The following is a 14,788-nucleotide window of genomic DNA, read 5'->3' as shown; positions in this document are numbered from 1 at the left end:
GGGCAGGGCTCACCTGCTGCCTGTCCATAGGGCTTAACCATCAAGCCACTGGTCAAGTGGCTGAAGGTGAAGAGGAGTGAGCATCACAAACCCACCCTGAACCAGGAGCTGCATGAGCACGTGGGTACCAGAACCCCATCCCTCTACCTATACCTCTTTTCCTTCTATTTTGAGCAGAGTCCTGATCCAGTCCCCCTACCCACCCCCTTCTAGACTTTTGACCACATTCTGGCTGCAGTGGAGGACGTTGTGGGGCACCATGGCTATCACTACTGGAGGGACAGGTGAGGGAGCTCCCCCAAGGCTCCTTCAGCAGCAGCAGCCCCGCCAGCCAGGGCAGCATTGGGGATGTGCCACACTTCTGAGAAGGGACACAGCCAGAGTTGGGCTTGGTGACCTCTGCCAGGAGCCCTTCAGTGGCATCCTAGTACTCTCAGGATAAGACAAGTCTTCCCAGTGAGGCCTGCCTGGCCCTGTGTGGTCTGGCACCTGCCAGACTCCAGCCTCATCATGCTCTGCTCTGCCTTTGACTATCTTCCTGCTAATTACATGGATCTTGGTTTAGAATTTCAGAACCCATCGTGCTTCCCCCACCCTGCTATCCCGACCTTTGCCCATATTCTGTATATTAGAACATTCCCTTGCTTCCTTCTTAGGTACTTAACCTCTGTTTATCCTTCAGATTTCACCATAGACATCAAATCTCTAAGGAGGTCTTCATTGGCCTCCCTGACAAATCCCTATCATACTCTATAATTATCCTTTGTAGTTCTTGTTACGGTTGCAATTTTAGTTATTTGCAATAACTTCAATTTAATGTCAGGCTTGCCCGTAATGCTGTAAGTTCAGGCTTGCCCGTAATGCTATAAGTTTCATAAGGGCAGGTACTAACTTTGAGATTATCCCTGGCTGAGGCCCATACCAAGAGAGCCAGGCCAGTGCTGGCAGTGTCCCTGCCCCATCTGAGGAAGGGCCAGCCAGCTGGGTTTTGGAGATGGCACTCAGGGCTGGGCCTGATATCCTCTGTAGGTGGGAGCAGTTTGACAAGAAGTACCTGAGTCAGCTGCTGATGCGGCGCTCAGCCTACCGCATCCGGGACCAGATCTGGGATGTGTACTATAGACTCAACATCCGGGATGCCATCAGCTTCGTGGACCAGGTGGGCCAGCAGCAAGTGGTGGGTGGGCAGGTAGCCAGCAGGAAGAGGTAACAAGCAGGCAGGACCTGAGCAGGGAGTTGGGAATTCCCAGCCGACTCCATGGTCTGGTAAAATGTCAGCTGCAGGAACCAGCCTGACCTGATGCTGAATTTAGAGTCTGGCAGGCAATTGAGAAAGCTGAGAAAGAGCTGGACTCTAGAGCCAGCAGATGCAGTTCAATTCTTAACACAGGCTTGTGACCTTGGGTAAGTCCCTATCCTCTCTGAGCCTCAGTTTCCTCAATTGTAAGAAATTAAGAATACCTATGTTACAGAGTTTTGTGGATTCAATATGTAAAGCGCATAGCACGGTACCTGGAATATATAAAGAGCAGAATAAGTGTTAATTATGTTGTTTTTATTACCCTTTGACTGTCTGGGCCACCCTCCATCTGATAGCCATCTGACCTCTGTCTTGGCCCCTGCAGGGAGGCCATATCTTGTCCTCCACAGGGCTCACACTGCCCTCTATGCCCAGCCGCAATTCTGTGGCAGAGACCTCTGTCACCAACCTGCTGTAAGTCCTTGAGCCCCCTTCCAGTTCCTCAAGCCCTCTCTATTGGGTTTTCTTTCTGCATCCCTTTTGGGAAAAACCTGTGGGCATCTTTGCTTTTTTGACCTCCCCCTGGCCAGTGCCTCCTGGCCCTTCCGTAGCACACATGTTGCCTGCCTCCTGCAGGAGAGAGAGTGGCAGTGGAGCGTGTCTGGATCTGCAGGTGATTGACACAGTGCGCAGTGGCCGGGACCGTGAGGATGCTGTGATGCACCATCTGCTCTGTGGAGGCCTCTACAAGCCACGCCGCAGGGTGAGAGCAGGCAAGGTTTAAAAGTTTCAAGGGGGAGGAGTGGGGCCTGGGTTGGGGGTGATGAGTTAGAGGAGGGTGGTCTGGGGAGGCCATAAACAGGCTCAAGAGGCAGCTGGTGCCAGCTAGTGGAGAGCTATAAATGCCAGTTGAAGAGTGTGGGCCCATCTTGTAATAACTTTTAGCTTTTTTTTTTTTTTTTTTTTTGAGAAAGGGGTGGCCTGATACAAGCACTGTTTAAAGATGTCTTCTTCTGGTAGCAGATCACAGACCAAATTGGAGGGTTGAGGTGAGAGATGGGGAGAGCCAGTTGGGAGGCTGGAGCGAAACAACAGATCAGAGCTGGGTAAAGTGCATTCACAGTCACTGGGTGGTGGTAAGGGTGAGGAGCACATAGGACTGAGTGATTGTCCTGAAGGGGAGAGGGGGGGACAGACTACAGAAGGGGTCTTGATGGGGTCAGAGACAGAAGCAGGAGTACTAAGGAAGCCTGTAGGACCAGTTTAGCATGGGGAAGGCAGACATCTCTTTTAGGTAACGTTAGTCCAGTGCAGGTCAGGAAGCTTTGGGGCCAGAAGGCTCAGCCCATCCAGGAGGGAATCTGCCGCAATTCCACAAGGGGGCAGCAAGCCATTACACTGAACTTCTTTGAAATGGAAGGCAACTGTTTTAACAGTCAAGGTTGTTTCTATTGTTGAGACAGAATTGGCTTTCTTTAATTTGGGGGCTTTGGTCCTGATTTGACTCTGGGCAGCTCTGCAGAATAAACTTCAAAGGTTTCAAGACAGTTCCCTTTCACATAGGCCTTCTTGCCCTCAAGCCAGCATCTTCTCTCCCTGATGTGTCTTCTCTGGTCATAAGAAACAAGGCCCAGAATGCTGCTCTAGTTGTAGTTGGCCAGGGCATGGCATAGGGCTCTCTTACCTTTCTAGTTCTAGAATTTTCCATTCTCTTCCCGCTGCTCAGAATCCCCATAGCATTGCTTTACTACTCTGAGGCTCCATATTGTTCTTGAGTCAGGCACATCCCCATGTCTTCCTCAGTTAATGGCTGTTAAACTCTGTCTCATTCAACCTGTTGGGTTTTTGTTTCTTTTCTTTTCTTTTTTTTTTTTTTACTTCTTTCTTAAGGCAAATTTTACTCATTCACAAAATTAGACAGAATAAAATAACTCTCATGTATTCATCACTCAGCTCCTCTAAAATTATCAATGCATGGTTAATCTTGTTGCATTCTGTACCCCCACCTTACCCCATCTACACCTTATGATCTTTTTTTTATTAAAGATTTTATTTATTTACTCATGAGAGACACAGAGGGAGAGGCAGAGACATAGGCAGAGAGAGAAGCAGGCTTCATGCAGGGAGCCCCATGCAGGACTTGATCCTGGGACTCCAGGATCATGCCCTGGGCTAAGGGCAGGCGCTCAACCACTGAGCCACCCAAGTGTCCCCACACCTTATTATCTTAAAGCAAACTCTGGACGTATCATATTGCCTCTAAATATTTCAATATGTATCTCTATGTGGCAGGCACTCTCTGTATGTATACATGTATATGAATATTATATATATATATATAAAGTCATAGTACTATTATCACTTTCAACAAATAATAATTCCTTCTCATATGAAATATCCAGTCAGCATTCATAAACTTTTTTTTTCCAGATGGTTTGTTTAAATCAGGATCCAAATAAAGTCTACACTTTGCATTTGGTAAATATGTCTCTTTATTAAAGAAGAAATCTCTAATAGTTCCTTCTCCTTTTATCCCACTTGCTATTTATTTATTTATTTATATTTATTTTATTTATATTTTAAGATTTTATTCATTTATTCATGAGAGACACCACAGAGAGAAGCAGAGACGTGGGCAGAGGCAGAATTAGACTCCCTGTGAGGAGCCTGATGCAGGACTCAATCCTGGGACCCCAGGATCATGACCTGAGCCAAAGGCAGACACTCAACCACTGAGCCAAGCCGGTTGCCCCCCACTTGCTATTTATTTATTGAAGAAATTGGATACTTTGCCTCAGAGAATTTCCCAATTTATGGATTTGGCTGATTGTATTCCAGTGGTAGTGTTCCTCCATCCCCTGTATTTCCTGATAGTTAAATCTAAAGGACTGGTCAGATTCAGGAACATTCAGTAGGTATGCTATGTATTTCTTATTGTATCACATCAGGACATACGTGATGATTGGTTTACCTATGGATGTGTGTGTCTCAGATTGGTCAATGGGTACAGTTCTTGGGTAGTCAATTAAAAAACACTGGAGTAAGATTATCAACAACAAGATGTCATCTTACTTGATTTAGTCCATCATTCCATTATTTGGATCCCATGTCTGGCACCAAATATCTGTTTAGATTCACATCCTGTGAAAATTTGCGAAGCCTGCTAACTTTGTATTCATCCAAATCAACATAAAATGTTGAATAGGATAGAGCTGAGGACAGAGCCATGTGGCATGCTTGGCTCCAGACTGACATGGATCAAACATTTTTGGGTATGGTTACTCAACTAGTTCTGAATCCACTTAGTTATACCATAACACAGTCCATAATTCCTCATATTCTTCACAGAAATGTCATCAGAGAGAGAGAGACAGAAGTGTTTAGTATGCAGTTACAAATAATGAGATCATAGTTTATGAGATAAGGGCTAGAAATAAAGACTTATAAGTGATCTTTATTATCAAAGGTTTTCTCACCTAGTGACATCAGAATCCCCTGGGAGAGCTTGCTAGAATACATATTCCTGGCTTCACCTCCTAGAGGTTCTGATTTCATAGTATAGAATGGGACTAAGAATCTGTGGGCTTAGTAAATTGTCCAGGTGATTCAAATGCAGCTGGTCTGATGGCTGCATGGTCTAGCATTAGGCTAGCTGAAGCTAGGGGAAGGGATAGTTCACTGCAGAGAACATTTAGAGGGAGAGAGGAGGGCCAAGGACAACACTGAGGAATCCACATGGGAAAAAATGAGGGGAGAAGAGCAGTAGCAGATGGTGTCTCGGAGGCCTGGGGCAGAAGAACAGCTGGATGCTGCACAGGGGTCAGGCCAGCGCCTAACCAGAGGCCATGCCATGACACTGGTAACCAGGCAGAAGGCAGCACCATGGATTCATGGGCCCTGGAGTTGTATTTCTGGCATTAAAGAAAGTAATGGGTATGAGAGGAAGTGTCAGAATCAAAGTATAAGAATTTTGCAGCAAAAGGGAAGCAATAGCTTCAGTGCTTCAGTGGAAAGGCTTTCTTCAGGGGAATATGGGCAGGAGCATGCTTAAAAGTAGGGGATGGGCATGGTGAGGGGAAGGAGGAAGGTGCTGGGGTGGGGGTGGGAATGGGAGGCAGCCAGGAGCTGATAGAGGCAGGGAGGAGTGGGCTGAGCAAAGCAGAGGTCAGGGTTCAAGGAGAGCGGTATGAGGGAGCTGGATTCCTGCACCCCCAGGAGAGAGGGGTCCCTCTGGGTGGTTAGGTAGAGGAGAGCAGATGAGAGACTTGAAGGGAGCTCTTAGAACTGGTTCAGGGCAACAGAAAATAGGAGGCATAGGAAAGCATTGTATTTGGCAGGGGTGGGAGTGGTTTGAGCCCAGATAAAATGATTGGGACCAAGTGGCAGTACTTTTATTTGGCAGTCTAGGTGGGTATGTAGTGGGCTTGGTCTTTGTGAGGAAAGAGATGATGGGGGTGATCCTGAATTGGGTGCAAATGGCTGTTGGGACTGCGAAGGTACAGGGTATCAGGAGGTAGTTCTGGAAGTCCAAAGTTTTTACAGAAATGGCTGGCTAGAGAGTTCCTCATGGAGGGAGAATCCTGTGTAGCTAGGGTTGTGTGTGGTGGGGGCAGGCACAGGGACCAGGCTCCTAAGTGGAAGTACAAAGAAGGAAATGTCACCCTCAGTCTCGTGGTAGCCCCAAGGGACAAGATACAGAGTCTCTTGCCTCTTGCTACTTCAAGTCAGGACTGGGAAGGGCAGTAGAGTTTAGGGACAGGCAGATTTGGGGGAATGGGCTCAGTGATAAAAATAAGTTTTTCTCCCAGCGAATTGAGACTACAGAGTGTCTGGCTGGGTTCCTGTTGTATTTTTTGTTTTGTTTTGTTTTTTAATGGCTAGTTCTGGAAAAACTGGGCTGGCAGGGCCTATGGTGCCCATGGTGCTGTGGCCTGGGTACCTGTGGGAGGCCAAGGCTCCCAGCCTCATGGCAGGGCGGGGCTGTCATTGCCAGTACAAAGCCAGCTGCAGCCGCCACTTCATCTCAGAGGATGCTCAGGAACGGCAGGACAAGGAAGTCTTCCAGCAGAACATGAAGCGGCGGCTAGAGTCCTTTAAGTCCACCAAGCACAACATCTGCTTCACCAAGAGCAAGCCACGACCTCGCAAGACCGGTCGCAAGAAGGCACGTGCTTTCTCTGGGACTTCTGTTTGGGGCTGGAGGCTGATGGCCCATAGTTTTGAACTCCCAAGTATTGGAATCCAGCCCAGGGGACCCCTAATTGGAAAATTCTTGAGGCCTTGGTGTGTGCAATAGTTTGTGTTCCCTTTTGCATCTTCCTGGAGTCTCAGAAAGGTAAAATGAGGCCTTTTGGGGGAGATCTCTCTCTTACCATGTGGTTGGTCAGTTGCTGGGAGGCAGCAGGACCTCCTACCAGAAATGAACCCAGCAACAGAAAGACCTGTTCCTGGGAGCAGGGGCAGGGGGAGCTCCATGAGTCCCTAATTCAGTCCAGGCTGAGGCATGGAGAGCCCTTGCTGGGGCACAGGTTATTTGCCAAGGGTGCCAATGACTGATGGAACCACTGGGATTGATGCAGATTCCCTACCCACTGCATCAGAAAGATCCTATCAGACAACAGGGTTGGGGTTTTGAGCCAGAATCAGAGGCTTAGGGTCTGTTTTCTTGGCCCTCAGAAGAATGGCTTGGCTAATACGGAGGCCACAAATGGGAAACCTCCTCGAGACCTGGGCTTTCAGGACACAGGCAAGCAAGGGGTAGGGGTGGGGCTGAGGAAGGAGTGGGAGGGCGGGGGCCCATCAACCAAAAGCTGGAGGATCTCCTCTGTGCTGCATTCAGTGTCATAGGCTGAGGCTCCTCCCCTCAAGGACCTGATAGGCTTACTTGATTTCAGAGCTGGACATGTTCTAACCAGTTCTGAGACTTTGTGACAGGTGTCTGGTAGCTAGCTACAGGTTATAGCCCCTAGGACTTGGCAAAGGTGTCATGGAGAAGGGGGGAGCTTAAAAGATGGGTGGCCCCTGGGGCCCAGTGTCTTGCCTGCAAAACCAGGAATTTGGATGAGCTGAGCATTGATGGGCCTTCCACCTCTCCAGATGCTCATGTTTTCATTTGATGATGGGCTCTGGGGCTGAGAGAACAGGATGGAGGAGCTGGAAAGTAGAAATTCCCTGTTGGCTCTGAGGACTCTGCTTTCCCTGGTGGCGTCCTAGAGCTCTGCAGCCCCACTTCCCTCCTCTCCAGCCCTAACTCCCTAGGCCAGTGCTGAAATAGAGGAAGGTGGGGGGCTCTGGCAGCCATGGGGTCTTGCATGGGTGGACAGGGAGCTGGCCTGGGGTTATGTGGTACCAAGAGGCAGCCACCGAGCTGGCCATCCCCACTCAGTTCTTGTCCCTGTCCAGCTGCTGTGATCTTAACTGTGGAGTCTGAGGAGGAGGAGGAGAGTGACAGTTCAGAGACAGAGAAGGAGGACGACGAGGGGATCATATTTGTGGCTCGGGCCACCAATGAGGTTCTCCAAGAGGGCAAGGTCTCAGGTAATGGTGTCCTCCTAGCCTCCCTCCCCCCAGGGCAAGCTGGAGCTGTGCAGCTGCTGTCTTCTCTCTTTACTCATGGCCTTTCCTCTAGACAACTCCCTTTTCCTACTCATTTATTTACCAACCAGCATTTAGTGAACATCTCCTTTATAATCAGACAGCTGACATGACTGATCTGATTCAATCCTCACAACAACCAAGATGGGGAACTGAGCTTCTAGAGCCAAAGGGACTTGGGACTTGTCCAGCATCCCACAGCAGAACCAGAATTTAAACCTGACCCATCTGACTCTAAAGCCTACAGCTTTTTCACTGCTTCACTGCCTCCTTTTACAGTCTGGTGAGGTATATGAGGTGACAAGCAAATCTAACACCAGGCTCTCTTACAACCCATGCTCTCTGCACACCTGCCCTCAAGTAGAGCCCCTAGTGAGGGTGGCAGCCTGGCCTACAGGAGGAGTTTAAATTCATCAAAACAGCATTATTGTGGATAAAAGACAATATATACATGTTTCCATATGTGGAAACCTAACTTATATCACTGCTAGTTGGCTCCAGCATCGTCGGATGTCATTCTAAAATGTTTTATTATAGAAAATTGTAAAATATACAATAGACAGAATAATAAAGTAAATTTCCATCTACCCATTACGCAGCTTCACTAATTACTTAGTCCTTACCAATCTTATTTCATCTATCTCTTCACTTATGCCCCTCTTTGCTTCATTTGAAGCAAATCTCAAATAAGATGTCACCTTATCAATAAATACTTAAGTGCATATCTTTAAAAGATAAGGATTCTTCTTAAAAATATATAACCATAATATCATTATCATAAATATCCAGTGTTCAAATTTCCCTGATTATCTTAATTTTTTTTTTTTGCAGTAGGTTTGTTCAAATAAAAATCCATACAAGGCCCACACATGACTTTTGGTTGATAAGTCTCTTTTAACTTACAGCAGTGGTTCTCAAGGGGGTGGTAATGGAGTGATTTTGCCTGCAGGGGCATTCAGCAATATTTGGAGTCATTTTTGGTTGCCACAACTGGAGAGGTGCACTTGCACGTAGTGGGTTGAGGCCAGGAATGCTGCTAAAAAACACATGGGACAGCCTGAGAACAAAGTATCTGTTCCATCTTGTCAGTGGTGTCAAGTTTGAGAAACCCTGATTTACAGGTTCCCCCCCCTCCTTTTTCTTCTTCTAGTGTATTTATTGAAATACTCTGGTTATTTGTCCCACAGTCTTTCCTTGTGTGGATTTTGCTGATTGCGTCCCCAAAGCATTATTTTTTCACTGTGCCTTACATTTCCTTTAAACCAGTAATTAGATCTACATCAGATTTCAGTTTAGATGTTTTGGTAAGAACACTTCACAGGCAGTGATGGTGTACTTTGTGTCATGTCACATCAGGAAACACATCCCATCTGGTGTCTCTCTTCTCTGAGGTGACTGTTGATCGCTGGGTTCACATGGTAGCCTGACCCATCCATTGTGAAGTTCGCCATCAGCTGTTCACCAGTCTTAGCAGCCGCTGATGGTCATTGCCAGACCCAGCACTGCATCCGGGGCTGCACAGCAGTCATACCCTCCATCTCTTTTGTTGTCTGCATTACCAGCAATTCTTCTATTAAAAAAGCTCTCATCAGTGATTTCATTACTTTGAGGTATAGTTCGTACAGGAAAGAATAGATAAATGCTTGATTTTTTTCCTTTCACTTAACAGTTTTCAGACCAATGAAGGATCCTCCAAAGGTGAAGAGTGAATTTCGTTGTTTTAGTTTGGTGGTGGTGGTTGTTAAAATGTAATATTACGAGTCTTTCAAGAGAGGTGCTTTTACTTCCAATCACACCATCAATATATTTCATAATGTAATCGATTGCTCAGGACCTTTATCAACGGGCAGGCACATATTGAGCACCTTATTACGGGCAAAGCATTGTGTTGACTTTGGAGAGCAGGGGTGGGAGGTGGCCAGGGAGATTCTCTTTCCCAAGTTTCCTCTTTCAGAACCTCAGACTTCCTGTCATGCAGTGACCCAGCCTTCCATCCTGACTGCCAGCAGTGCTGGGACTCTCGGCTTAGGTCCCCTTTGTGGCACAGCATTTTGCCTGCTATGGGGTTTGCATGAGCTCACACTCTTGGGCTCTGTCCCACTAAAGGGCTGTGGTGAGTGCTCACCCAGAGCATCGAGCACTGAAGCCTTTGGCGTGGAGCCTCGAGATCTCTCTCACCTTTGTTGCTCTCTCTCTTCTGGGACAGGGCCTGGCAGGATGTGATCTCTAAAGCCAGTGCTACAAGCTGGTGAGGACTGATCACAGGTTTTTTTTCCTGCCTGGCTCCTGATTTCTCTTGCTTTCTCTTCATTCGTTTAGTCAGTATTTTCAGTATTTGCTGAATAACTACTATGTGCCCAGCCCTGTGCCAGGTGCTGGGAGTCAGTGGAGAGCTTTCCTTCATCAACTAATTGCACAAATGGATGTAATAGAGAATGAATGTAATGTGGAATGAATTATTTGCGAAAATGCGGTTATACTTGAGAAGGATTCCACTGTGTTACTAATGAGTGCATATGTACTCTCTGTCCCCAGGGAGCCTTGAGGTGTGCCCAAGCCCACGAATCATCCCCCCTTCCCCAACCTGTGCAGAGAAGGAGCTACCCTGGAAGAGTGGGCAGGGAGATCTGGCAGTCTACGTGTCCTCGGAAACCACCAAGATTGTGCCCGTGGACATGCAGGCAGGCTGGAACCAGAGCATCTCATCCCTGGAGAGCCTGGCATCCCCGCCCTGTACCCAGGCCCCAACTATGACCCGCCTGCCTCCTTGCCCACTGGCCACTGAAGAGGCCCAGCCCTTCCACCTGCCTTACGATCCACGCCCTAGCTTCGCCTTTCCCCCAAGCCTGGCCAAAGCTGGCCGCTCTCGCAGTGAGAGCAGCGCTGACATCCCCCAGCAGCAAGAGCTGCAGCCCCTCATGGGACATGAGGACCGCACCCGTCTTAGCCCACGCACAGCCAACTCCCACTGGTGCATCCAGTTCAACAAAGGTGGCCGGCTGTAGCCCAAGGACTCAAGGAGGAGCAGGAGACTGGATCTCCCATGGGAAGTCTTCCCTGGGCAATGGGCAGAGGAACCCACTTAGCCTGACAAGGGGCCAGAGGAGCCTGAACTAGGAACTGGGCTTTCTTGGGGCAGAGTCAGAAGGGTATCCTGGACTGATCCTCACAGGAACCCTTTCACCACCTTCCTTGCTCCTAATCCTTGCCACCTTCCCTTTCAGTAAGTTCCTTACCCTGGCTCAAGACCCAGTCCAGAACTTCTTGGGGCTACGTCCAGCCCCTTGGGAAGCTGATGCCCTCTCCTCAATGGGTCCCTCTAGGGTCACTTTAGGCAGCTGTTCCTGCCCCCACAGCAAGGGCATCATTCCACAGCTGATGCTGACCTTTCCTGCCCTCCTTTACTGACCTTTCCACTCCCCAGCACCAGCTCAAGGACAGTGCCCTGGCACTGAGGCTTCTCGAGGGGCTGGTCCTCAGAGGGTTTGGGGTGGTGGGAGCTGGAGCAGGCCTCAGCCTTAGGCTTTGCTGCCTTGTTGGGTCAGCTACCTATAGCCAATTTTGGGGTGGGGGGGATGGTGGGAACCTGTGTCCAATTCTTGCTTTATCTCCTTCCCTTTGTTGCCAGTTATCAGGGCCATAGTTCTTCCTTTTCCAGGTTCAAGGCCACAGGGCTGGGCCAGGCTTCAGATCAGGGCTGTTTCTTGACACGGGTCACTCTGAAGATCTGCTGCTATGTATCCAAGTCTGTATCTTTCAGATTCCTGGGTCTGGATTTCCTGAGGAGGGGAGATAGTAGCCTCTGGGCTACTACCACCTTGACATTCCCCAAATAGGAAAGGAGCCAGGTATTCCAGGGCCACCGTCCTGCTGCTCTGGGAGCTGACTGGGTGGCAGGTAAATTTCCTGGGGTTAGCACCTGCCCTGTGTCTTGTATCTTGAGCCTAAGACACATTAAACATCTCTTGGATGAATGGGTGTCCTGTGTCCATGTGTCTAGGGGTTCTAGGGGTGGGGGGATGACTGGGATATCTGATAAGGGAAGTAAAAACTTGCAAGTGCCTGCTCTGGGGCTTCTAGGATAAAGAACAGAGGAGATCTGGGAAGGACTGTTAGGCCCTCTGGCCCTCTTTCCTTCCTCCCTTCCCAGTATGGTTCCCTGAGCAGAGGGTCTGCAGTGGCAGTCCGGGGACCACTATATGGGCACAGGGTCACAGAACTGGGAGTCCACTCTAAAATGGGGGAGGCCAGCAGGGAAAGAGACTCCAGACGATAGGTCCCAAGGTACCCAAAGATGCAACCAGCACATACTGGGACCAGATAAGCCTTCCTGGAAAACTGGAGGCAGGTGTAGGACAAATAAACAGAAGTTCTCTGCACATGGCAGGTGGGAGGGCAATCTCAAGGAAGCTGGTTACCCTATGAGTTTACACTATAAATCAGGTACTGTGGGGTCCAGAAATTTCTAGGGACCAAAACCCTTAGTTAAAAGCAGTCCCAGATTCAAAATCAATTTCCCACTGTGTCTGAAGGAGTTTTTTTTTTTTTAAGATTTTATTTATTTATTAATGAGAGACACAGAGAGAGGGGCAGAGACACAGGCAGAGGGAGAAGCAGGTTCCCTGCGGGGAGCCTGATGCAGGACTAGATCCCAGGACCCCAGGATCATGCCCTGATCCAAAGGCAGACACTCAACCACTGAGCCACCCAGGTGTCCCTGGCTGAAGGACTTTTAGGAAAATATCCATCTTTATTGAGATAAAACACATGTACCTCAGAACTCATCCATTTAAAATGTATAATTCAGGGCAGCCCCAGTGGCGCAGCGGTTTAGCGCCGCCTGCAGCCCCGGGTGTGATCCTGAAGACCCAGGATTGAGTCCCACGTCAGGCTTCCTGCATGGAGCCTGCTTCTCCCTCTGCCTGTGTCTCTGCCTCTCTCTCTCTCTCTGTCTGAATTTAAAAAATAAATAAATAAATAAAATGTATAGTTCAGTGATTTTTAATATATTCACAGAGCTGTGCAACACACATCACAATCTAAGTTTAGAACATTTTCGTTATCCCCAAGGAACGCTGTGCCCATTGGCAATCACTCCTCATCCACTGCCTGCCCCACCCTAGGTAATCACTAACCTACTATCTCTATAGATCTGAAGAGGTCTCCACACTGAAGGTTCACATAGTCAACAAGCACCTTCTTGGGCAGCCCCGGTGGTGCAGCGGTTTAGCGCCGCCTGCAGCCCAGAGCGTGATCCTGGAGACCCTGGATCGAGTCCCACGTCAGGCTCTCTGTATGATGCCTGCTTCTCTTTCTCTTTCTCTTCTCTGCCTCTCTCTCTCTCTCTCTCTCTGTCTCTATGAATAAATAAATAAAATCTTTAAAAAAGTAAAAAATTAATAAAGTTAAAAAAAAACAAGCACCTTCTCTGTGTTATGAGTGGGAAGATGGGAAGAAAAGAGGAGAGACTTGGGCTTTGCCCCTCACATTGTTGAGAGTTAGTTGAGAGTTAGCAGTGATAGGAGCTAATAGTTAACAGTCTGGCTGTTGCTTACCAGCTATGGCACTTAGGCACGTTACATACTCTCTGTGAGCCTCAGTGTCCTCATCTCTGAGATGGAATAACAAGTATACTTATTTTAGAAGTTTGCTGTCAGGATGAAATGAAAAAATGAGAAGAATCTATTATACAGCATGGCCCACAGTAAGGGATCATACATGTTTGCCATTACAGGTCTTATACTAAAGGCCAGGAGCCTGGAAAGTCAGGAGCTGTGGGGCTCTGAGGAGATCTGAGAAGCCTCTGTTAGGAGTTAGTGTATGTGAAAGTGTGTGTGTGAGTGTGTGTAGGGGTTCAGACAATACAGGCAAAGTTGGGTGGGTACATTCCAGGTAGAAAGAGCAGCATAAACAAAGGATGCCCAGAGCACATGTGGCAAAAAGCTAGGAGCAGTGGGTGATGTGCTCTGGAGAGACCAGCCAGGGACACAAAGGTGCGGGGGGCGGGGGGCGGGAGGCGGGCAGAACAGTGCTGAGTTGCGGAGGTGGCAGAGAGCTGGCCTGGGAGAACTGTGATCTGGGGAGTGGTGTGGGCAGTGATGAGCTTTAGGGAGCTCCAATGCAGTTCATGCCAGATGGAATGAATGACACCCCAGGTGGAGGATGGACTGGTAGAAAGGAAGCCTAGAGACAGGAGACTTGTTCTGCTCAAGCAGCAGAGGGATGAGAAGAGGCTGGAGAAGGCAGGCAGCCATTCTCAGACCTTAGGGTCACAATCAGTGAGAGCTGTCAAACATGCAGATTCCTGGGGCACCTGGGTGGCTCAGTTGGTTAAGCATCTGACTCTTGGTTTCAGCTCAGGTTGTGATCTTGGGGTCATAAGACTGAGGACCACATTGAGCCTCCGTGCTCAGCAGGGAGTCTACCTGAGATTCTCTCTCTCTCTTGCCTTCTGCCCCTCCCTCTCCTCATTCCTAAATCAGGGATCCCTGGGTGGCACAGCGGTTTAGCGCCTGCCTTTGGCCCAGGGCGCGATCCTGGAGACCTGGGATCGAATCCCACGTTGGGCTCCCGGTGCATGGAGCCTGCTTCTCCCTCTGCCTATGTCTCTGCCTCTGTGTGTGTGTGTGTGTGTGTGTGTGTGTGTGTGACTATCATAAATAAATAAAAATAAATAAATCTTTTTAAAAAAATAAATCTTAAAAAAAACCCATGTAGATTCCTGGGCCTATCCTAAGGTTCCGACTCAGCAAGGCAATGAAGACCCAGAGGTCTGTAATCTTAATCAGCTCCTTGTGAGGGAGATCACAGAGACAACATTCTAGAATTTCTAGATTAGAAAGGTGGTAGAAATCAAATCCACACAATCAGGCAACTAAAGGTATAGCAGGAAGAGGAGGAGGTGCAGAGACAGGCTCCTGGGCTTGGTGCTGGGCAACTAAGGATAGTGGGATA

At 48.5% G+C, this 14,788-nt stretch overlaps 1 protein-coding gene across 12 annotated transcripts in view; it reads left to right on the top strand.

The window, feature by feature from the left end:
* SLC9A5 (solute carrier family 9 member A5) overlaps positions 1-14,788 on the top strand; it is a 32,157-nt gene that overhangs the window by 14,709 nt on the left and 2,660 nt on the right. For 6 of the 12 annotated variants that reach the window (XM_072731701.1, XM_026011479.2, XM_026011476.2 and 3 more), the window contains 9 exons: positions 31-120; positions 214-284; positions 1,030-1,159; positions 1,626-1,714; positions 1,877-2,003; positions 6,234-6,404; positions 6,917-6,986; positions 7,643-7,777; positions 10,370-11,808. In XM_072731701.1, coding sequence (XP_072587802.1) covers positions 31-120; positions 214-284; positions 1,030-1,159; positions 1,626-1,714; positions 1,877-2,003; positions 6,234-6,404; positions 6,917-6,986; positions 7,643-7,777; positions 10,370-10,839 — 1,353 coding nt within the window. In that variant the 3' untranslated portion in view covers positions 10,840-11,808. Of the gene's footprint in view, positions 1-30; positions 121-213; positions 285-1,029; positions 1,160-1,625; positions 1,715-1,876; positions 2,004-6,233; positions 6,405-6,916; positions 6,987-7,642; positions 7,778-10,369; positions 11,809-14,788 lie in introns of those variants that run through there. The other 6 variants (XM_072731702.1, XM_026011477.2, XM_026011483.2 and 3 more) reach the window with 4 other exon arrangements.

The sequence above is a fragment of the Vulpes vulpes genome, chromosome 12 (genome assembly GCF_048418805.1).
Source record: "Vulpes vulpes isolate BD-2025 chromosome 12, VulVul3, whole genome shotgun sequence".
NCBI classification, from domain to species: Eukaryota; Metazoa; Chordata; class Mammalia; order Carnivora; family Canidae; genus Vulpes; species Vulpes vulpes.
The sequence above is the reverse complement of the archived record's forward strand: the minus strand, read 5'-3'. Positions and strand labels throughout refer to the sequence as shown.